The 25,914-nt window shown below is 35.7% G+C and overlaps 1 protein-coding gene across 1 annotated transcript in view; it reads right to left on the bottom strand.

Annotated features, from left to right (window-relative positions):
* The window catches only part of fut8b (fucosyltransferase 8b (alpha (1,6) fucosyltransferase)), an 88,375-nt gene that overhangs the window by 29,330 nt on the left and 33,131 nt on the right, over window positions 1–25,914 (bottom strand). The window contains 2 exon segments of the mRNA XM_051138524.1: window positions 7,200–7,451; window positions 7,542–7,696. Of these exon segments, the coding sequence (XP_050994481.1) occupies window positions 7,200–7,402 (203 nt within the window). The 5' untranslated portion in view covers window positions 7,403–7,451; window positions 7,542–7,696.

The raw sequence follows: 25,914 nt of genomic DNA, 5'->3' as shown, positions 1-25,914 counted from the left end.
GAAGCATGTGGGTAACTGAACAGTTGATGGTCCCCACTGACTCCATACTATGAAAGTAAATCGTCAACCTCTCAGTTACCAACATTCTTCAAAACATCTTCTTTGGTGTTTAGCACCAGAAACAAACTAACACAAATTTGGAACTTGAGAGTGAGTAAATGACACAATTTAAATTTTTATGTGCGCTATCCCTTTAAATATCTAGGAAACCAGCAGAGAGGAAATTACTCAGACTGCACAGCAAGAGCGGAAAAAAGAGAGAGAAATCAGGAAGTCTGTGGCCCTCAGGTGTTTGCAGTGAAGCTCTTTTCCCTTCGGCCCCTGAACGTTCCTCTAAAGATTACACAAGGACCCTATCAGCCCCCGTCTGGTACCAACTGCTAGATACTCGAAACACACTTCAAAGAGTGCAGATGGTTCAGCGTTCAAGGCTGCAAATATATATCTGCAATATATGCAAATGGCAACTATATATATATATATATATATATATATATACATACATACATACGCAAATGAAAAGTGCCTGAGGACTATTGAATTTAAGTAGAAATGAAACGTTATTAGAGAGCAGAAAAGCTCGGTTCAATTCCATCTAACAAGTGTGAGACACGAGCATCAGAGGAGCAGAACTTCAGAACTGCTGATGGAGAGCAAAACAGAGTCTGATACAGGAGTGAACGGCGGCCAAATGACATTACGGCCAGTGAATTACTGTCAGTCACTGCCACATACAGCGCTCCGAGAGGTAATTACGAGGGTCGCAAGATTAGTCAGGAGGAGAAGATGGAGACCGAAGCCTGAAGATCACACAGATATGACGATGAAAACGAGGCAAGAAGATCTGAATACTGCAAAATGATTAGTGAATATGAACAAACTTCTAATCCTACAGTAAGTGTGCTGTTACTTAAGCAATCAGTCTGAAGGTTTTCACCTGCTGGATGATGAAATAGGTGGAAAAATCCCACAGGCTTGCATTGAAAGAGGAACTACAGCCATATCTACAGACCAGAATACCACAGAGACTTGAGCAGGGACTCTTTTCAATTGAACCAGTAAGAAACCACTCTGAATACCATAGTAACTGCATAACAACATGTTAAAATCATGCAAAACACGCAAGCAAAAGCATTGCAACATGTGACAACCATCCAGAACACCCTAGGAACTGCATAGCAACATATTACAACCATTCAAAACACCCAAGCATTTGTATAGCAATGCTACAACCATCCAGAACACCCTACCAACTGCATAACGTTACAACCACCCAGAACACCCTAGCAATTGCATAACATTACAAATATCCAGAACACCCTAGAAAATGCATAACATTACAACCATCCTTAGCAACTGCATAGCAACATGTTACAACAATCCAGAAAACCCAAGCAACTGTGTAGCCACAAGTTACAACCAGAACACCCCAGCATCTATATAGAAATGTTACAACCATCCCGAACACCCTGGCAGCTGCACAGCTACATTACAACCATCCAAAACACCCAAACAATTGTACAGTGATGCTACAACCTTCCAGAATACCTTAGCAACTGCACAGCAGCATGTTACAACAATCCAGAACACCCTAGCAACTGCACACGTAGCAACAAGTTACACTCATCCAGAACACCACAGTAACTGCACAGCAATGTTACATCCATTCAGAACGCCCTACCAACTGCACAGTAACGTTACAACCATTCAGAACACCCTAGAAACGATGTAGAAACAAGTTACACCCATCCAGAACATCATAGCAACTGCACAACAATGTTGCAACCATTCAGAACACCCTAGCAACTACACAATGTTACTACCATTCAGAACACCCAAGAAACTATGTAGCAACAAGTTACACCCATCCAGAACACCATAGCAACTGCACATCAATGTTACAACCATCCAGAACACCAAAGCTAATGCACAGCAATGTTACAACCATTCAGAACACCCTAGAAACTATGCAGCAACAAGTTACACCCATCCAGAACACCATAGCAACTGCACAGCAATGTTACAACCATCCAGAACACCCTATAACTACGTAGCAACAGGTTACACCCATCCAGAACACCATAGCAACTGCACAGCAATATTACAACCATCCAGAACACCCTAGAAACTACGTAACAAGTTACACCCATCCAAAACACCATAGCAACTGCACAGTAATGTTACAACCATTCAGAACACCCTAGAAACTACGTAGCAACAAGTTACACTCAACCAGAACACCATAGCAATTGCACAGTAAAGTCACAACCAGCCAAAACACCTTAGAAACTACGTAGCAACATGTTACACCCATCCAGAACACCAAAGCAACTGCACAGCAATGTTACAACCATTCAGAACACCCTAGAAACTATGTAGCACAAAGTTACACCCATCCAGACACCACAGCAACTGCACAGCAATGTTACATCCATTCAGAACACCCTACCAACTGCGCAGTAACATTACAACCATTCAGAACACCCAAGCAACTGCACAATAATGTTACAACCATTCAGAACACCCTAGAAACAATGTAGCAACAAGTTACACCCATCCAGAACACCATAGCAACTGCACAGCAATGTTACAACCATTCAGAACACCCTAGAAACTACGTAGCAACAAGTTACACCCATCCAGAACACCACAGCAACTGCAGAGCAATGTTACAACCATTCAGAACACCTTAGCAACTGCATAACAACGTTACAACCATTCAAAACAAACAAATACCTGTATAGCAATGCTAAACTCATCCAGAACACCCAAGCCACAACCATCCCAAAATGTTGTGTCAACACAAAACACAATGAGCTGCAATGAGGATGAACTTTTCTGCTGATAGTCAAAGTCTGGCTGTGCATACTAAGTGCATTGGGCAATATTCTTAATCATAAGAAAGCTTTCAGTGAAGAGAAGCTATTTTATTTTCTCTGTTTATTGTGTGTATTTTTGACGAATTGCTGTGGATGAATGTTTTCCAAAGCTCGGTGGCAATTTTAATTGCACATATAATGATATTGACAGAAAGCACACATATCCTCAGCCAGCCTGAGGGTGTGGAGCGCCGCGTCTCTATGAAACAAATCAACGTTATGATGTGTGGAGGGTGCTTCATAATAATGCACAACACAGACACACACACATGGGCCGTTGTCAGAGACCATTCCATTTCACATCAGCAAAGGCTGGAAACATTTTATTGCTTTAAGCTTCAATTCCCATGTTAATATATCTATCCAGTAGGTTTTTATCATCACTTTATGATAGTAGTATGTGCATGTATAAATTACATAAAACACTATGTGTACCTTCAGGCACTTGGACAGTGCTTTGTTGAGGATATTCCTTTAAGAAAATGTTTTGTTATTTTTAGGAGAAATGGAGGCTCTCAACAACAACATGGGTGCAGTAATACTTAGACTTTATTATTATTATTTTTTTAATAATATAAAAAAAAAAATATATATATATATATATATATATATAATTATTGGTACTATGATAATTCTTTAAAATAGATATACAATAAAATATAAAAAAAAACATATATAGACACATAACAGAAAATAGCAATTATATTTCATAAAATACAACATAAAAATCATAAAATAATATAAATTATTTAATAAATTATATATGTTCTCATAATAATATACAGCACTTATGGTTTTATATTTTTAATGTCTATTTGTATAATATAATAAAATCATACTTATTATCAATAATATAAATATAATTATATCAATATACAAATCATTAATAATATAAAATACAATAAATTTACATGCATAGTCACACACACACATACATATATAATGCATATAATTACTTAATTTGTCACAAAAGCACAAATGCTGCAGGACTGTATGAGCACTAGTCCTAGTGAATCTTTCCTTAGTAAATCTCACTAAATACAGCTGTTTTATAATCAATATTTCTCCAGTCCCATAGGCCAAGGACACTGCTGGATCTATCAGAGATCTGGGGATTGATATTGTGGACCTCCAGGTTTAGAACGGATCAATGGGAGACTGAGACCCGACACGCAACAGCCACGATGGACGATCTGTTTGGAATTAAAGCACAGAAGACATTGATCAGACCGAGATTTATATCTGAAATAGATGCCGCTCCATCAGCCCGACAAAGACAAATGACCAAAGTGGCTCTATTCACTGCTTACGGGCCATAGATTGGCTCTCTGGAGCTGTTTTTGAGGAACGACATGCTACAGACTATCAAATGTAGATTCACGCTTCTCTTACAAAACAGCACTGTGCTGTAATCAACACTTTGCACAATCAGTTAATTGTGGCAGCTGTAATCTGCAATTATTTCTTCAATTACTTTTGGAGTCCTACTTCACTGATGATCCTTTTAAGAAAAACAGCATTTTCTCCAGGTCCTCTGCAAAAACACTTTTTCTCAAACATGTTGCACAATCCTCTGACATTTACTGTGCACCCAACGAAACCGTGAGAGAGCCAAATTTTCCTCAGTCTTCTCTCCTCAGTATAAGCTCTTTATAAACCTTGACTTTTTCCATCAGAACTTCAGAAAACCTTCCTAACGTCTCTCCAGAACATCCTGCAAAACTCCTCACACGCCGTCCTGCCTCAGTCGAGCTCTGAGTCACGCGTCACAAATCTGCTCACCGTCTGCACTGCAAGAACTCGCTGTGCTTCAATAAAAATAGTTACTGAGGGGAAAAGAAATATGATTTCTTATTTTAGCATTTTAATTAAGGTAGGTGAAGTATTAATTAAAATAAGTAAAAATTAAAATAATATTACACTTATTTATGCATTTAGCAGACGCTTTTATCCAAAGCAACGTACAAAAAAAATTAAATAATAACATAATTAAATTAATTATTAAATGTAAAAAATATATAATATTAATTATATATTAAATTAATTATAATATATATTAAATTACTATATCAATAATAATAGTATATGTAATTTTAAGCCTTTGTTGGGAACTACTGACTATTTGGAGGAACATTTATGAACATGGGATTTTTTTTTTTTCTACGGAAGCTTATGTGTTTCCATTTCTCTTGTTCTTTTAGGAGTACAACAGCTGACATTGTATCCAGGGTACTGAACTCACATCAGACAGAATCGGGTCAAACACTGCAAATGCTAGAAAGGCTCTTCGGTGGCAAAACTCACAGCCTTGACACCACAAACCAAACTGTGTCTTAAATATAGTATTCACAAAGAGTACACAATGCATCTTCATGCCAAATGCTTTTGCTAAGACTGTCAGTTGATTAAAAATGTAAATACTTCTATACATCAATATTTACTGAGAAAAAAAATCCCCCAGATGAAGGTAATTTGACAGCATTTCACAATTACAGCAGAGCAAAGCACTGCATAAGATGCTGGGTCAAATTAAAAGTAATTCACACTTAAAAAATGTCTTGAGAACCTTTGTTTTGTTCAATACTGTCAAGCTGCTTTTGAACGCAGGAACATGTCCTGTGAAAATGACTGCGTGTGCTTGTTTCACACTCTAATTTTATATTAAATAAACCATGCAATATTCCTAATAAGCAACACAATGGATTACCTGCAACAAAAGCATCAAACCAGCACTAACCAGCATAAAACAACCCGGTCTCAGCTGGTCTTTCTAGCACAAATGCCAACGTTACAGTTGAGGTCAAAAGTTTACATTCCCCTTTCAGAATCTTCAAAATGTTTATTATTTTACCAAAATAAGAGGGATCATACAAAATGCATGTTATTGTTTATTTAGTACTGACCTGAATAAGATACTTCACATAAAAGATGTCTACATACAGTCCACAAGAGAAAATAATAGTGAATTTATAAAAATGACCCTGGTCAAAAGGTTACATCCCTTTGATTCTTAATATTGTGCTGTTACCAGAATGATCCACAGCTGTGTTTTTTGTTTTGTGATAGTTGTTACGAGTTGCAGTTAAACTGCCTGCTATTCTTCCAAAAAATCCTTCAGGTTCCACAAATTCTTTGGTTTTCCAGCATTTTTGTGTATTTGAACCCATTCCAACAATGACTGTATGATTTTGAGATCCATCTTTTCACACTGAGGACAACTGAGGGACTCATATGCAACCATTAGAGAAGGTTCAAATGCTCACTGATGCTCCAGAAGGAAAAAACATGTATTAAGAGCTAGGGGGTGAAAACTTTTGAAAAGAATGGAGGCACATTTTTCTTATTTTGCCCTGATATCATATTTTTTCATTTAGTACTGCCCTTCACAGACTACAGAAGATAGTTACATGTTTCCCAGAAGACAAAATAAGTTAAATTTACCCTAATCTTCAAAAAAAAAAAACTGTGCTTTGTGTGCATTGTGTTTCCTTCTGGAGTGTTCAAACCTTCTGTTGGATCTCAAAATCATACAGTCATTGTGCACTATATGTAAACATCTTTTATATAAAATATCTTATTTAGGTCAGTACTAAATAAACAATAACATGCATTTTGTATGATCTCTCTTATTTTGGTTACATAATAACATTTTGGAAATATAAACTTTTGACGTCAACTGTAAAAGAATAATTCAGCCAAAAATGAAAATCCTGTTATTATTTTCTAATTCTCATTCTGTTGCAAATAAGTATGCAAATAAGTTATTTTTTTAATCTGTGGATTACAAAAAGAGAATTTTGATGGTGAGAAAATAAAGAAATTGTGACAGAAGCTGTAACAATGGATCATGGCACTTAGAAATTCAGATGATTGAAAAAAAAAACAAAAAAAAACAATATTACCTTTGATGATGCTGTGCTCAAAAAAAAAAAAAAAAAAATATATATATATAAAAAAAAAACTTTACTACATTCACTTCACAAGATTAGGCTTAAATTAATGTCTTGAGAATCATTCAAATGTGAAAATGAGATGAGAATTAAACAGAATTAAACAAATCTGGCTCAGAGGAAGACAGGAATCATGTCTTTGTGGCAGTTTTTCTGCTGATTAAAGGATAATACAAGACTTCTTCACTGTTGTTGAAAGCACAAGTGCTATGAAATCCAACATACTTATATTTTGTGAGAAACTGTGACATGCTACAGCAAAACAGACGCTATTTTTGGAATCAGCACCTATTATTAATATGAATAACATATTTAATTCAGTAAATTAGATGTAAATTGGTGTTATTTGACTGTAAGCGAGCCAGTTTACCGTAGTGACTGAGCCATGCGCCGCAGGTCTTCATTCTGCTGTTTCAGTCGCTCCAACTTGGTGAGGATCTTCGCCAGCTCACGGCTGGAGCGTGGCGCATGTTCGTTGTCTCTCACCAGATGTCCCCCGATATAGAAGAGCAACGTCCCCCAGGCCAGCAGGACCAGCGCTATCCAGCGCCAGGAGCCCGCCCATGGACGCATGCTGCCGCCAAACTCCAGTCACAACTGATGGAAGGCGAGCATGTTGAGTCTGCCGATTAAAGTCGAGGTTAAAAGTGGGGCGTCCAAATGTGGAAGGTCAAAAGAAGCGGTTTGCATCTACGTAGGCACGTCAACACACCGTGGATATTCATGCATCGTGACTCGTCAAGAAGGCAGATCTTCCATTGTGCTTTTGTAGTAGATGAATGTGGCGTTTCTGGCTTTGTTTCACTGGCGTCTCATTGGCTTTGGCGTCTCAGTCCTAAAGTTGGATTCTCTGAATGCATTACGGCTCTAAACAAAGAAAGAGAAAAATATGTTACAGAAAAGTGGTTAGACAGCAGAGAAAAAGCGATCCTGACTGCAAATAATAAAGTGTCACCATATAATTATAGATAGTTAAACTAAGCTAAACTATCATCTTTTAAAAGTGAAGACGAAGGAACAGTTCTGTCATTGACAATAAAGATTAAACATGGTCAAGCAAAATGTGTCTCATTCACTGACATGTTTACATGTATTTATGTGCAGAAAAGGTTTTGATTTCTGTAAAATTCACAACAGGTGCATAATATATATGCACATACATGTTTATAACTTTGTTCTAACATTGATGAATCAGAATTATTATATAAACATTTTGGCTTAAAACACTCTGTTTTCCCAAGGCCAAAAGGAGCCATGATTATATGCAGCTGAAGTATTTAAAACATTTTATCTAAAATAAAATTCAAAATAAAGTTGAGGATCTTTGCTTACGTTTGTATGGCAAACAGTGCAGGTGAGAAATGTAACAAAGCTAAAATGTAATTGCAAACCTTTAAGCAAAGTAGAACAGAAGCACAACTCTCCTTCAATAATAAATGAAGTTGTCTACACTGCAAATGCATAAGCCTGCAACACTGCAAATGTGCAGTGCAACAGAACTAGAATGTTCCTGTTTAAAATCAGCAAAGCTGACTACACTGCAAGAGAGAAATACAACACAAACATGCATCTATGCAACAGTTCAAGTGAATGCAAAAAAACCTAGAATGGTCCCATTCAAATCAGTTAAGTTGCCAACACTGCAACTGATATGCAAAACTACAAGGGAAGCTAGAATGCTGCAGGTGTGTGATCCTGCAACAATGCAACTTTACTAAAATGTTCCTGTTATAATCAAAGCCGTGTACTGCAAACGCTGCAAGAGACTTGGCAAAACTAGAATGTTCCTTTTATAATCAATGAAGCTGTCTACACTTCAGCTGCATAACTGTACAACGCTGCAAGCATGCATTGCAACAAAACTGTCTACATTGTAAATGTGTGATGTCTGCAACACTGCAAATGAGAAATGCAACAAAACTAAAATGTTCCTGTTATAATCAACAAACCTGTGTACACTGCATGCATGCAAATCTGCAACATTGCAAGAAAACATAAATAGAATGTTATAATGACAAGTGTATGTTGACTTGAAACTTGAAATGTTCCTTTTATAAACAATGAAGCTGTCCAAGTTTGATTTTCAGGCTCTTTGTTTATGATGAACAATGCTGTGTTTAGACAACACTTCAAATCCATTGTGAAATCCGAGCCCTAAATCCAAACAATTGTCACAGAGAACAGTGCACACAATGAAGATGAATTGAAAGCATCCAAATACACCTAAAACACACACATAAAAGTGCAGCTCCTCACACCCCTGCCTCAGCACCCAAAAAGATTGATCAAAATGACAATCTCACGACGGTGCAATCTTATGACAGATGTGCGGAGACTCTTAAAACGTCTGGACGCGGCGTTGGTTTGGGAAGCGCTGTCGCTCCTCGCCGCGTACATCTGTCCTGCACTCATTCTCACGTCTGAACTCTTTCATTCTCACAGATTCAGACTCTGACAGGAATGACACATGTGAGACATGCTGTCAAACTTGTGCACTCTAGAAAACCCAGTGTCATCAGTTTCCCTCCAGGAATGAGTGAGTGACACGCTGACAGCGATTTGCTGCAATATTAGCATCAGCAACCACAGGAGATGCAATGCTGCTGAGGAGAGTTTAACTTTATGCAAATTAACAGCGAGTGATGTGGTGGCTACCAGTGGGAATAAGAGGAGCTTTAGGATAAACAAATACGTTCGTGATGCAACATAACTAGAACACTCTCATTATAATGAATAAAGCTGTCTTCTCTGCAACACTGCAAATGCAACAAATCTAGAATTATGCCTTTATAATCAGTGACGCTAATAATAAAGATATCATGTTATTGTTTTATAAAGTGATCTTAGAAAGCATTGCCTGCAAACAGAACTAGGATGTTCCTGCTTTAAACAAGCTGACTACACTGCAAGTGAGAAATGCAATGAAGCTAGAACATTGCTGGTAGAATCAACAAGGCTATCTACACTGCAAGCATTAAACAATACAAAGAAACAACTAGAATGTTAAATTTATAATGCTGTTTTGAATTTCATTGCTCCTTCTACATCAGTGAAGCTGTCTATACTGCAAATGCATGACCCTGCAACACTGCAAACATGCAACTCTGCAACACTGCAAGTGAACAACAAAACTTTTCCTGTTAATTAATTAATAAAGTTGTCTATGCTGAAATTGCATTATTGTGCAGCACTGCAATCATGCAATGCAACAGAACTAGAATGATCCTTTTTAAATCAATGAAGTTTCTAGACTACAAGCATGCACTTGTGCAAACTACAAAACTACAATGTTCCTGTTATCATCAACAATGCACGTATGAAACACTTCGACAATGCAAGATAACAACTGGAGTGTTTCAATTATATTCAGTATCTCTTACTGCAAGCAATGTGAGAGAACTAAAATATTCCTTTCATAATTAGTGAGACTATCTACACTGCAAATGCATGAACCTGCAGCACTGCAATCGGGCAACAAACGCAACTAAATTAGAATGATCCCATTTTAATTAATGAAGTTTCTACACTGCAAGCATGCACCTCCGCAGCACTGCAAGCAAACACAACTAGAATGTTTCTGTTATCAACAGCACTCACCGCAAGTGCATACATTTCAAGCAATTGACAACAAGAATACTCCTTTTATAATCAACTACAAACACAACCATCTACAAACCAATGACACTGCAACAATGCAAGTGTACAATGCAACAAAACCAGACCATTCCTGTTAATCACCAAACGCCGTTTACACTGAGAGCATGCAAACACTTCAAGAGAACACAACAAAACTGAAAGCTGCATGCACTGCAATTGCACAACCATGCAACACTTGCATTCACAAGTGCACAACCATTCACAAGTGCATGACATTGCAACACTGCAAGCAATGCAACAAAACTACAATGCACCCGTTACATTAACATGTCTATACTGCAAGCATGCAGCTGCAATACTGTAAGCCAATGATGCAACAAAACCATTTTACTTTTATAACCAACAACACTTCACAGAGTGATGTGAAAAACGACTAGAATGCTACTTTATAATTAGTAACGCTTTCTACGCTGTATACAATGTACGATGTATGCAAAGCACAGATAGTTCTGTTGATCGTAAAGGGATCATTCTAGTTTTGTTGCATCTCACTTTCAGTGCAAACGGAGCATTAAAGAGAAATATTACAGAGCAGCTGTTAATGCATCTTCACTGAACATTAACAGGACATCAGTTTTCATTAAGAGAGAGAGAAAGACAGAGATGGAGCGAGAGAACACAGTGTGTGGGCACTGAGGGATGATACGTCTGCACAGAGTGAAGTTAAAGGAAGGAACTTGTGTCATCATTTTATCTCCTAATTCCCCTGCAGAAACATCACAGGTGAGTAATTGTGTTTAGTTATATGATCTTTCAGCCACACTGTGCGCTGATCTGAAAGTGAAGTCACATCCGATTTTACTGCCATTTCTCTGATTAGAGACTGGAGGGATTCATTACACCTGCTGATGATAGCATTGTGTTTTCTTCACAGATAATACAAGCCAAACTATGGAAGCCTGTTTCTGGTACAGAATTATGAAAACAAAAAAAAAAGTAATAATAATAATAATAATAATAATAATGATAACTTCCATCTCACAATGCAGAATTTGTTTCTCTGCAAGATAAACTCATAAACAAGCATGCAATGCAACAATACTAAAATCTTTGTTATAATCAACAAAGCTGTCCACACTGCAAGCATGCAATTCTGCAAGTAAACAGAACAAAACTTTTCCTGTTTTAAATAATGAAGTTGTCTATGCTATAGTAGAATGTTTCTGTTATAATCATCGACACTCATTGCAATCATTGAGCAAGGCACCGAACCCCCAACTGCTCCCCAGGCACCGCAGCAATAGCAAAATGGCTGCGCACTGCTCCGGGTGTGTGTTCACGGTGTGTGTGTGTTCACTAATGTGTGTGTGCACTTGGATGGGTTAAATGCAGAGCACAAATTCCGAGTATGGGTCACCATACTTGGCCTCATGTCATGTCCTTTCCTTTTTCCTTTCCTGCAAGATCATGTTATTGCAAGCAATGTGACAGAACTAGAATTCTCCTTTAATAATGAATGACGCTGTCTACATTGCAAACACATGGCACTGTGACAATGCAACAGAACTAGAATGTTATAAATCAACAAAAATTTTACAGTGCAAGCATGAAACTCTGACAAAGTGGTGATGATAGCATTGTGTTTTCTTCACAAATAATACAAACCAAACTATGGAAGCCTGTTTCTACAGAAAATAAATCAATAAATTAATTAATTAATAAATAATAACTTCCATCTCACAATTGGATTTTTTTTTTCTAAAAGATATTAACTATAATGTTTTTTTTTTCAAGCAATTGCAAGTTTATGTATTAGGATTTCACAATTTTCAGAAGTTTACATGTCACAATTCTGTTTTTTGTTTCTGACATGGAATTAAGAATAAAAAAAGGAAATTTTGACTGTCACAGTTGCAAGTTTATCTCTCACAATTTTTACTTTTCTTTTCAGCACTGAGTTTATATCCTGCAATTTAAATTTATATCTTGGATTTATGAGTTTATATCTCAGAATTCTGACCTTGTTTCACAATTGCAGTCATAATTGTAAGGTAAAAGTTGCAATTACATTTTTATTTAATTTTTTTTATCCTGTGGCATAAACAAACATCCAATTTAAACTTCAAGACATAAAATCAAAAAAATCTAAATTGTTAAATAACATCTCTGGTATTATTATTCATTATTCATCAGCCAATGTTATTCTAAAAAGACAAAATGATCATAATCTTTCAAAAATGAATAACATCCTTTAGCTCTGAAATGACTACTTTGCTGACATAATATAAAATTAACTTATAATCAGCCAAATTTCACAAACTAATCAAATCCTGGTGGACAAACTCAACTCTTAACCCTATTAAATATTCTGTTTTACTCTGAAATGCATTACATATTGGAAGCTGAATATGTTGCAAACATCATCTTATGCCGTTTAAACTTAAAACTCACTAAAAAGTGCTTCAAAAGCACCCTGTGAACATCATCCTCTACTCAGGATCGACTGTTTCAGGGTTCTGACAGGAGGAAATGACACAGCAGACTTCAGGAGCTCGAGATGTGCTGAGCTGTGCTTTAGAGCCAAACTGTCAAGTGATCATCTTCCGGATTTTTAGCATCAGGGCTGCAGGTTTATGGAGTCTGATGGGGTTTTATGTTTCCTCAATAAAAAAAAAGGCTAATGAGGACAGAGGAGCAACAGCAGAAACACTTTTCCAGCTTTTACATTTCTGTCAACAGCAGAGCTTTTTGTTCTGCAGGGCCTTGAGATGAGCATAATCTCTTTAAACATGCACATCATTTAAGATTAAGATGCATTTATCAGTGCATTTTTTTTAAAAAAAAAAGCCTCTTCTGGGCACATTTACTTGGCCAAAAATAAAGCTAAAATAGTAATATTGTGAAATATTATTTCAATTTAAAATAACTGTTTTCTAATGTAATATGTGTTAAAATGTCATTTATTCCTTTGATCAAAGCAAAATTTTCAGCATCATTACTCCAGTCTTCAGTGTCACATGATCCTTTAGAAATCTAATATGATTATATGCTGATTAATTAAACATTTCTGATTATTATTAATGTTGAAAACAGGAAACTGTGACATATTTTATTTTTCAGAATTCTTTGATGAATAGAAAGTTCAAAAGAACAGCATTTATTTGAAATAGAACTCTTTTGTAACATTATAAATGTCTTTACTGTCACTTTTGATCAATTTAATGCATCCTTGCTGAATAAAAGTATGAATCCTTTGAATAATAAAACCCCTCATGCAATTTAAACCCAAAAGACTTTAAAAACACTAAAGTCTAATGCACTAATACTTAAATTAAACATTAAAACCATCTCAGCCCATAAAGCTTCAGAAACCTTCAGGCCATGAGACGTTAGAGAAGCTCCTGTTCAGCGGACCCTGTGCATTCTGCCCTCTGTTCCCATCATGCTTTGCTTCCTCAGTAACGCCTCCTCTGACCTTTCAGACTCAAAGCTTCATCATCTTTATAGCACTGCGAAACTGTCATTTACCTGTCAATCACTCATAGGAAAGGTCAATCCAAATGACCTGCTCGAACCACAGCAACGTACGGCTCCCACTGCTGCGGCCCCGAAACCCCACAGAGCCTCGTACATCACACAGCAGTACCTGCCCAGCAACAAACTTCCCAATAAGTGGCAAATGATGCATGCGTGACCTCACCATGAATTACACTTAAGGTCAAAGGTTTGACGGATTACAACAGGAGGAGCGCATCTTTGATGTACAATGTAATGGTGTGTGTGCGCGCGTGTGTGTGTGTGGGTGAGCTACAACGGTCCAGCAAAGGGGAGTGACAATCTAGGACAGGATTCATAAGGGAAATGCTGGACGCTGTTAATCAAACCAGGACATGGGCGCAGGGATCTGCCAGAACCACATTAAAACAAGAACACAAACTCTGTGCTTTTCCTCACAAAACTGGGATAGACTGTAACACTTATACTGTATTGTGAGTTTTCTCCATGAGATCAGGATAGGCTATTAACCTGTTATAGACAATAGAGATTGTCATCAAAACAGCAACTCCAGCTAAATCCTGCTAAACAAAGTCAAACTCTACACTTTTGTCTCATCTTTTCTAATTATAATGCTGATATTTAATCAATATATCTATTATATATAATTTGTAAGTTTTGAAAAGTGTGAATTATCAACAAGACGACAATACGTTTTGACTTACATTAATATTAATTTATTAGTACTACTAATAATACTAGTATCATGAAATTTACACATATGAGCATGTATTTACACATGTATTTATTGAATAATAATAATAATAATAATAATAATAATAATTTTGACAAATTTATTTATTTTTGGTATAAATACTAGTATAAATACTCCTAATAATAACAATAATAACAACAACAAAGTATAATAACAGCAGTTCTGAACATACACATAATTTATATAAAACTTGCATAATATATGACTAATAATAATAATATTGATTATTTACACTCTTGAAATTAATAATAATAATAATAATAATTCACATTTTTAAAGCTAATAATAATATACTGACTTAAATATACTATTTTAAAAAGTATTTACCATTATTACTACTAATAACAATATTAACAATTAAGTATAACAACAGTTTACATTTTTGAACTTAACATGTATTTACCTGCATAATAATAATAATAATAATAATAATAATAATAATGATAACATATTTAATTATTCTTATTACGACTACTTCTATTATTACATTATTGAAAAGCATGTCAGTAAATAATATCAGAATATCAGTTAAAAAAAAAAAAAAAGATAAAAATGTGACATCTTGATGAAATAGAAGAAGAGAAATAGAGATTGAAAGCTACAACAAATTAGAAGATTCTGAGTGAATTTAAAGGGGTCATCGGATGCCCATTTTCCACCAGCTAATATGATTCTTTAGGGTCTTATTGAGAAAACTATAATATACTTTGATTACAATTTGTCAGTGTTTTTTTAAACCTTTTTTTTTTTTTTTTTTTTTCTTTAGAGCGAGCCATTCTGTTGCATGTTCCTTTAAATGCAAATCGGGAGTAAATGATGACGACACAGTGGCGGTCAGACTGTTCTCAGCTCCCTCATTTAGGGCGGGACTAAGGTAAGACGGTCATGTCAATCAACTACTGTGGGAGCAGAAGTTGCGCTAGACTTTAACATTGTCCGTAATTTTGACAGACGGGGTCGTAAAAATTCCATCATAATCTATTATTACCCGTCATTTTAATTTTCATATTTTAATTATAATAACACATTTAAGTGCTTTTATTTTTGTTCACATTTTCATTTTTAATCATGAACCTACAGGGCGACAGTGCAGTGTTTAAAAACAACAAAATATGCAAGGGCTGGGTAAAAACAAACAAACAAACAAACAAACAAACAAAAACAACTGATTTCTCTCGTTTTTTTTATAGATTCTCATTTTAATGAATCACTATCGAATCTTATATCACAGTCGATCTTTTGGTCAGTGCTGTTTTCAGCTGATGAATGAGCAGTACATTGTGCGTCTTCCTTCCAATAAATAGCAAATAGCTAAGTTTTGTGTTACTTTTGATATAAAACAAAGTTTCAGATTTCAAATTCTATTTCATTAGGAAATTTAAGCAATACATGCCGTTTTGGCACTCTTTAATGTGGTGTGATAGATCGTTGTAGCTTCTGTGTACTCGCCTGTGCATAATCAAACGCATAGTAAAACATTCGTGACAGTTTCGTTTTTGTTCTGGATCCAGCGCTCTACTGCTACACTGGAGCGCACTCGCCACCAACTGGACAGGGGTGGGAATTATAGCTACAATTTTACAATAGATCACCCTCAGTGTAATCTGTCAAAATGACAGACGGCCTTCAGATTGTTCCGTCACTGATGAAAAAAAAATTCAGTCAATGACGGACAATTTTCGGTTAACGCAACCTCTGGGTGAGAGTGTCCTTGGTCGGTGTGATGTCACATCCACAAGAAGCTGAGAATGGGCTCATTTGAAAAAGAGGATATTACTTATAAAAAATACCGCTGGGTGGATTTTTACCATTACAGGGTGGTTGTGTACACACACTGCCAACACACATTATTGTTCAAACAACATGTAAAAGTGTGTTGTGCATCTGATGACCCCTTTAAAGAACAATATCAAAGAACAGCTTGCTTTTAAAGGTATGGCATCTTTAAGATTAAAACATTTCAACAGATGCCAAGAAGAAGAAGCCAGAAGCCAAGATGAAAAAGAGAAATATAGAAATCTTTAATTTCCTTTTTACAATGTATATAAAGGCTGAAAACTATTTTTGATAGTTTATGATCACGTTCACACTGACTGTTTTTCTATTTCTTGGAAACCTGCTGCTGACAAGACACAAGGTCTTCTTCTGAAATCACTGATCATCATACAAGATCTCCAGACGATGCTGTTGTACTGTATGATCACACAATCTTAAGCAGATTACAAGATTAAACTCCAGCCTTAAAGTACTGGCAGAGGCGCTGATTCTTCTGGAGAATAATAACGTGAGCCCTGATCTCCATCATGTCCCTAAATGAGACACTTAACATTTGCTCCAGGGTAAACGTCCCTGCAGTAAGAGACTGTCAGTCATGTTAGAAAAGACACCATCAGCTAAATGTCAGAATAACTTGTGTAGCATGACACATAAATCTATAAACTTACTGCCCAGAACTGTGCTGACTCTCAGCACTGCAGTAATGTGAGATAGACTCAAAACATCAAAGTTGAGGATCATTTAGAAATGACTTTAAAATTTGTATTTAAATTTAAATTCTGAACAGTAAGCAGAACTGCAATTTGAAATTGAATATAAGGGAGTAGAATTAAAATAAATGGACATTTAAAAGTAAAAAGAATCTAAAGAATCAAGCTTTTAAACATGTAGAAAAGTTCTATAGGTTCTGTATAAGTTCTATAGAATGATCCACAGAATCATAGAATAATAGAACTAACAATTAACAAACAAATAGACAGATTGATGGATGAATGGATGGATAGATAGATGCGCACACACACACACACACACACACACACACACACACACTCTGTTGCTCTGACTTCTCTAGTGTTGGAAATATGTTGTTTAAGTAACTTAAATATGTTGTTTGCAAACAAGACTCTTAATTAGGACACCAGAGCAAATAATGAGCAGTCAGATGTCTTGTCTTTCATGTCTCACTGTCTCTCGTTCATTAGCATCGTCCAAACATTAGGAAGGCGGAATGCAGCTCCACCTGCTAAGGCCAGATGGGCCCTACAGAACAATGCAGTCAAGGTCAGAAAGCCCAGCACATATCGATCCCGTTCTCAGAGCGCTCAAGCAACAGTTCAGTCGGGTCACACTACCACACCGTGTGCTTTCATCTGTTCTCTGAGCTGAAGGGATTTACACTTACAGGGGCTGGATTTATAAAAAAGAATGGAACAAATCCAAAAAAAGAAAAAAAAAATCCAACAGGAAAGAAAAGTCACAAATGGAATCACTTGCTATTAGAGTTGTTTCTCCAACACAGAAATGAGATGAAACATGAAGGATCCAAAGGAGAAAAATCTGAGAACTAAAATATTTTACTGGGGTTTCATTCATTTGACCATTCATGGACTTATAATGGCATATATAACAAGAGTAATTCATCAAGTTCTTATTCAAAAGTTGAGCTCATCTGGTTGTTTATTGTGAGAGTGACTATCAAACACACAGATCTGCAGTGAAAGGTCACCCGTGGAGAGCAGTAATTTGACATGCTGTCTTTTTTTAATTATCAGAAATGGACTGCAGGGGACAAACTTGACCTTTACTACCTGTGGTACGTAAAGCTCAAGCGCGGCGCTGCGGCGTGTCGTTCTGCGCGTCTCTGCTGTAATGAGCCGCGGTGACAGCTGACCTTTAGCGCTCCGCAGGCTGCCATCACAAAACTCCCAGCAGTCATTTAGTTAAAACAACACATGGGAGTTACATGCTGGAGTGCATTTATGTAGCTGGAGAAATACATGACAGAACCACAAAGTCGGATATTTGTACAGTACTTCACATCTCTGTCTTCAAACCACTAAAGTGTTAAGGTCAGCCACTAGATGTAGGTGAATGAACTGCCTGATATACCTAACTTTATCACAAAATGTAGCGATATTATCAATCCTAAAATGTACGATTTCAGAGAAACATTTCCTCCTAAATGGTGGATAAGTTCAGATAAAATAGCGATTACAAAAAGCATTAATAAAAAATACTTAATGTGCAAAAAATAAATAAAATTCAAATAGTATAAATGTGTTTTCTTGAAATATTACACATTTTATTTATTTAAAAACTTCTACTCTATCTTTCAAAAGTTTGGGGTCCGTAAGATGTTTTTAAAAGAAGCTGTGAAATATTACTTCAATTTAAAATTTAAAACAGTTTTCTATTAGAATATATTTTAAAACATTATTTATTACTGTGGTGGCAAAGTTGAATTCTTAACAGCCACTGCTTAATGTTTTTTTGTGGAAATCATAATACCACAAATTTGTAGGATTCTTTCTTGGATCAATAGAAAGTCTAAACAGCATTTATTTGTAGTATTATTAATGTCTTTACTTTAATGAATTTAATGAATCTTTGCTTAAAAAAAGCATTAATTTCTTATAAAAATTATTAAATATTTAATAATTATTAAAATATTTTTGCTGATAATGTCAGCAGCTATTTTCAGTCATGCAAACTCATATTTCAACAACTATATTTATAATAATAAATATTTTTTTTTTGTATAATTGGCATAATTTTTCCTTATATTTTTAAAGTTTTAGTATTTCTGTTTTCGTTTTATTATATATATATATATATATATATTTTATTTTATATTTTTTTTTTTTTTTTCATTAATTTTTACTTCAGTTTTAGTTATTTAACACATAACACTAAAATGCTAAATGTTCCCTTGGCAACTAGCTGAAATTAAAACTTCGTTTAAAATATTTTATTTGATTTCAGTTCGTGTTTTCCATCTAATTTCAAGTAACAAACACTTTCTTATTTTCATTTTATTTGACTACTATAACTCTGATGCCAGTACCATAAGCTTTGTTTCTTGACCTCAAGTGATACAAAAATCTGTACATTTCAGGCAGCAGAGCAAAACCCGAGAGCAACATTAAACACATGGCTTTAAGCTTAGAATCATAAAGACTAAACACTGACTTTTGTGTAACTGCTTTTTTGTTTGAGAGGCATTTGTCAATTTCTCCCATTCATGTTAATACAAGTGTCCCATCTCACAGATGTACTGCGCCTGCTGTGTCTCGATCTCTTATGAATCACTCAAATCAGAGACATTATAATGAAATAAGACAGTCCTCTCGTACGAACGAGAACAGGAGAAACTGCACCCAGTTTCATAATGTAAAACGGATGAGTTGAAGGAGGCAATCTCCTGTTTGTTTACTCTTGAATGCATGTGAGCTTCAGATGAAACACTTTTCAAAATAACGTCCCATTGACAAACGGCTTCAGAAATTTCACTCTTTCCACATTGAAGATGTGAGCTATATTTTTAAAGGTTGCTTGTTTTTGTATGATTATTTCATTTCATTCTGCCATAGAAACATATGATGTAGACAAGCATAAAATATCATCCAGCACATAAAAACACATACTGTACTAAATGTTTTCCTGAGCACACAGTATCTTTCTTAAGGTCTGTAATGATGAGATGAACGTATTGCAGATTTGCATCTCTGAGCAACTGCAAAAAACGTTAGCACTTTCACACATCAACTTCTTTGCATTGTTTTGAGCAAAGAGTGTCAGAGTAGCAGACTATAAGTACGAAGACATAATCTTATTCTCTGACGTGTTATTAAGACAGAGAGAGACAGAGACCCTTATTTCCCCTTATAATCCTCTTAAAAAGTCTTCTGATTTGACTCTAATATCCTGACCTGTGTGAATACAGCCATTCAGTCCAAATCCAAATCCAAAGACGTCGTGCTTCATTTGCAGCCCTCTAACCACGGCAACACTTACAAAGGACATGCACAGGTCACATTTCATCCTCTAAAGAAAAAAAAAACTAAAAAAATTTTCCTGATCCACGCTCCAAGTTCCCGATCTGAAAAATTATGAACCATAATTTTAGTCCAGGACATTCAATTTGCGAAATGATTCACTAACCCGCTCCCAAGGTCCGATCTAAATTAAACGATTCGCGATATGCGAAGTTCCAGTCTAAGCCAAATGATTCTCGACACGCGATTTAAAGCCCCAATCTGAATCAAATGATTCACGATAAGCGATGAAACTGATTCTGAGTTTCGAAAAGATCCGTTTCACCCATTCGAAATTCGAAAATGAATGGCTTTTTTTTTTTATTTAATCTGGTTTTGCTAATGAATCGCTTGAACTGAACGATTGAAGTCACAAGTTTGAATCAATCGGTGCGGTTCCAGCGTAAATGACTCACTCAATTGATTCGGTTCACCTGTTCCTCTTTTCGCGTCTTTAGCGTGTTTACACATTGTCATTGTGTGTGTGTGTGTGTGTGTGTGTTACTTTAGCTTAATAACAATAAAACTGAATAACATGCAAGTGTGTGTGCTTAAGCAAGTCAGACATACTGTAAGTGGCCATAATAAAATTCAATCTGAACGCTTGAACATTTTAAGACACTCGGTTTGTCTTTCTCTTCCAAGATCTAGGCATACTGGAATTTAAAGAAAACATATAAATAAAACAAAAACAAAAAATATATAAAAAATAAAAATAAAACAAAAACACTTGGATCAATGGAATGAGGAATGTTTGTTATGTTTTATTGATGTTACAGTCTTGCTGTTGCAGCTAACCCAGAATCATGTAGCCATGAACTAGTTCAACTTTACAGCTAACAGCCAAAACATTATCACTAACAACTGGCATGAAAAATATCTATACAGACACGCAATAAACATAATTTAACTTTGATGAGTTCAACTACAAAGTTGGGACTGCCATCACAAAAATAAAGTATAAAAAGTTAACTTTTTTACCTCAAAATTAGTTTTTCTCCTTTAAAATCTCCTGAGTCTGCCACAGGGCTCAACCTCCTCACATGTGACTAAACTGGTGTGTGAAGTTAATTAGGTGATTTGTCATTTTTAAGTGTTACAACTGACCCGTGTTACCTGTCTCCCCTAAACATTTTCTGTAGAAGGGTTTGTTCATTAACTCATTATTATATCTTATGTGTCATTTGTCTTTCCTTTTACAGATTAAACCTGAAGTGACTGTATTTTCAGTACTAGTATAGTGGTGTTCATTACTATTCCCTGCAATCTGGGGTGGGTTTCATTCATCTATGAGCTCTGACCCATCCCTGAACGATGTATCTCTCAGTGTCACACAGAAAGCTTCCTCATCACGTCTCTGAGAACATGAGGAGACACACTAGAGGAGATGTGGCTCTCTTCATCTGTTGACAGGTGATGACAGGACCTGAGCTGACTGCATGAGATGGAGGATTTCCATTCAAGAGTCATGAGAAGGACAGCAGAAACACTCATACTGCTGCCAGAGGATAAAGCTGTGCTCTTGTGTTAAATACACTCCTGCTCTTTGAATTATTCATTTGTTTGTGCTCAGGGCTCACGCTAGGTTCAAACCAAATGTTTGGTTATGATACCAATTGTAAAAATGTTATATTTTTTGTTTGTTTGTTATTTGGAATACACTACGTTTTTTTTTTTTTTTTTACTACATGAAATATTTATATTTGTAATAATGTTTACCTTATGTAATTAATGATATAAGGTTACATAGTTTATTAAATAATATAATATTAAATATATATGCTGCGTGTAAAGCATCTTATTAGATGTGTAAAAACCTGTAGCCAACAAACAAGAAGAAAATGAAGAACTTCAGACATAAATATTAGTGTTACAGTTTTTTACATACTGTTACAGTTATTACAATTATTATTGTATAGAATAGAATAGAATAGAATAGAATAGAATAGAATAGAATAGCAATATATAATCAAATATGATTTTTGGCCAAAACCTGGATTTTTTTTTTTTTTAATCACATTTTTAATCACAATCATATTTGTTTGTTTTTTAATAGGATAAACAAACAAACAAAAACAAACAAATAAATAAATATGATTGTGATTAAAAAAAAAATCCAGGATTTGTCCAAAAATCATATTTGATTATATATCAATATTCAATTCAATTCAATTCAATTCTATTCTATTCTATACACAATCATAATTGTAATAATACTGTTTTACTGTAAACAAAAGTATTTAATAGGATAAAAAACAAACAATTTGTTTAAAGTAAAACAGTATTATTACAATTATTATTGTGTATAGAATAGAATAGAATAGAATAGAATAGAATACTGATATTATATATATATATATATATATATATATATATATTTAAATATGATTTTGGACAAAATCCTGGATTTTTTTTTTAAATCACATTTTTAAAATACAATCACATTTATTTATAAATATTACAGTTACATATGTGTAAAATTAAACAAATGACATGTATAAAATAAAAAATAAAATTCACATTATTGGTATTATTATTGTTATATATTCAAATTGTTGCAGTATTTATATATATTATGATATAAACAAAAATGATTTTTTTGGCAAATGCAGCACAACAAACAAGTACAACAAACGTACAGCTCCCACTATTTTTTTTTATTATTATTTTTTTTTAAATCACATTTTTTTTTGTTTTTTGGCATTTTCCGATTTTTCGATGACAGGATAGTGGAGATACGACAGGAAGTGAGTGGGAGAGAAAGATGTGGTGGGATCAGGAAAGGTCCACGAGGCAGGATTCGATCTCAGGACATCCAAGGTGCAACTACACCATATGTCGGCACACTGCCATCAGCACTGACTTTAATCATGCTTTTTTATCAGAAAAATCAGTTAGCTTTTGTGTTCCACCCAACTTTGGTGCACTTTATCCTTATGCAGAATTGAACTACAAATTGACATTTTAGCGTTGTGTTAAATTATGTACATACAGCAGAATGTGAGATTGCAATCATATTACAACACGGACCATGGCTTAAGCAATTTGTTTTCACCATATACTGTAGTCTAATTTACTGCAGTAGACTCCATTGCTGAAAACACAGGACAGTAAACAGATACAACAGATTCTCATAAACCTCCTGTTCTTGGCTGCAAACGCTGACCAAATCAAATGTTATTACAGAAAACAAGAGAGAGACAGATCCTGTTTTGTCAAGGGCTGTTAAAAACAAACAGCAACAAAACCAGCAGAACCTCGTAATGAAACTCATCCGTTGCCAAAATACAATTTACTCCGTCCACAAAATAAGCCAACTCAACGTAAAATGAGCCGCCTTCAATAGAATTACCCATGAACGGCATTTCCTCCCTAGAGAAACATCTAATAAGAAAAAGAGTGCCTTTAGTGCTTCCCAAATGTTATTGGAGTTTTCTGGAAGGCTGCCCATGAGGGCAGCTGGAGGGGTCAGACATAAAACCAAGGCAGATTGAAAAATCACGCCAATGAAGAACAATGAGGGTGTTCGAGTGAAAAGTGCTGGTTTTGCGATTTCAGTTCTTAGAGTCAAACTCTTTATAAACCCTCCTAGGAGCCTATATTCCAGCACTGATATGAGTTTACATCCATAAACAGTCTAAAACAGTGGATTTTGATGTGAGAGACAACATAGCATGTACCTATTTATTATGCATTATGGCCAGAATTGAAAGTTTAAAACAGCTTTTTGGCTTCGCTGATGGACTAGATTGGTATGGATTACTTGTGGATTATTGTGATGTTTTTATCAGCTGCTTGGAATCTCATTCTGACGGCACCCATTCACTGCAGAGGATCCACTGGTGAGTAAGTGAGCTAAATTTCTCCTACTCTGATGAAGAAACAAACTCATCTACATCTGGGATGGCCTAAGGGGAGGACATTTTTTAGCAAATATTCATTTTTGGCTGAACTATTTAAAGCTCCATGACGCCGGTTCATTTTTTATAACTTGAATGGTTCCTATCGCACGTGTCTCGCGGGCATAAATTCAGAGCAGGAACTCAATTCAGGGTTTCTTTAAAGGGAATGAGCGTGCGGTGTGTGCGACGTCGCTAATGATACGCTGCTGTGCATCCGTCAGGCGTCTGCGTGACAGGTTTGACTGACAGTGACGCGTCACTGCGCACTTTTCCGCCAGACACGCATCACACACGCCCTCATGATTGATGATGTCTATTTATATCAGAACCTCTGCACAGTTTGACACGACCACACACACACACACACACACACACACACACTCAACAGTCCCTCAGCCGCAGTGATTGATGCAGTGCTGATGATTTTCATCTGTTTATCTGATGGAGGAGTATTTAAAGAGGTCATGTAATGAAAAGCTCTTTTGAAATTAGAGTTTAATGGAATAGTTCACACTGAAATGAAAATTTGCTGAAAATATACTCACCCGCAGGCCATCCAAGATGAAGATGAGTTTGTTTCTTCATCAGATTTGGAGAAATGTAGCATTCCATCACTTGCTCACTAATGGATCCTCTGCAGTGAATGGGTGAAGAAATGAGAGTCCAGCACACCACTCCAGTCCTGCAATTAATGTCTTGTTAAGCCAAAAGCTGCAACAAATCCATTATTAGGATGTTTTTAACTTTCACTTCTGGCTGAAATATGAATCCATAATCCAAAATAACACTTCCCCCAGTGAAAAAGTCCACCCCCTTTGGTCTTTCGCATCAAAATCCACCCACACATATTAGTTTAGAGCTGTTTTGAACCGTTTTGGCTTGTAAACGGGGTTTGATTTGTGCAGATTTCTCTCATGATTCAGACCAGACGGAGGAGTAAAGTGTTGTTTTGGATTACGAGCTCATATTTTAGCCGAAAGCAATGGTTTGAAGTTTAAAAACAGCTTAATGATGGAAGTGTTTCTAACAAACATGCATCTTTTGGCTTCACAAAAGGATTGTTTGTGGATTATTGTGATGTTTTTATCAGCTGTTTGGACTCTCATTCTGACGGCACCCATTCACTGCAGAGGATCCACTGGTGAGCAAGTGATGCTACATTTCTCCAACTCTGATGAAGAAACTCATCTACATCTACATCTGGGATGACCTGAGGGTGAGCACATTCAACATATTAAAATTTTTGGGAGAACAATTGATTTAATATTCTATGTAAGCACACTCAAAACAGTTTCACAACGTTGCTTTTTGGTTGTCATAGTGCAAAATGTTCTAATTACTACAACTATGCTGAAATAGAGAAGTCTCAAAGAGACAGTAGTAAAATTACAAGCAAATGGTAACTTAAAGGTCACATAAAGTACTGTAAATGGAACTCAATTATGACTGTTTTAGCTGCAAGAAACCTTGTGTAACATGGTAAGTGGACTTCGGTGAGATTAAATG

This window comes from Labeo rohita, chromosome 20, assembly GCF_022985175.1.
Source record: "Labeo rohita strain BAU-BD-2019 chromosome 20, IGBB_LRoh.1.0, whole genome shotgun sequence".
NCBI classification, from domain to species: domain Eukaryota; kingdom Metazoa; phylum Chordata; class Actinopteri; order Cypriniformes; family Cyprinidae; genus Labeo; species Labeo rohita.
This window is presented reverse-complemented; position numbering and strand designations above follow the sequence as displayed.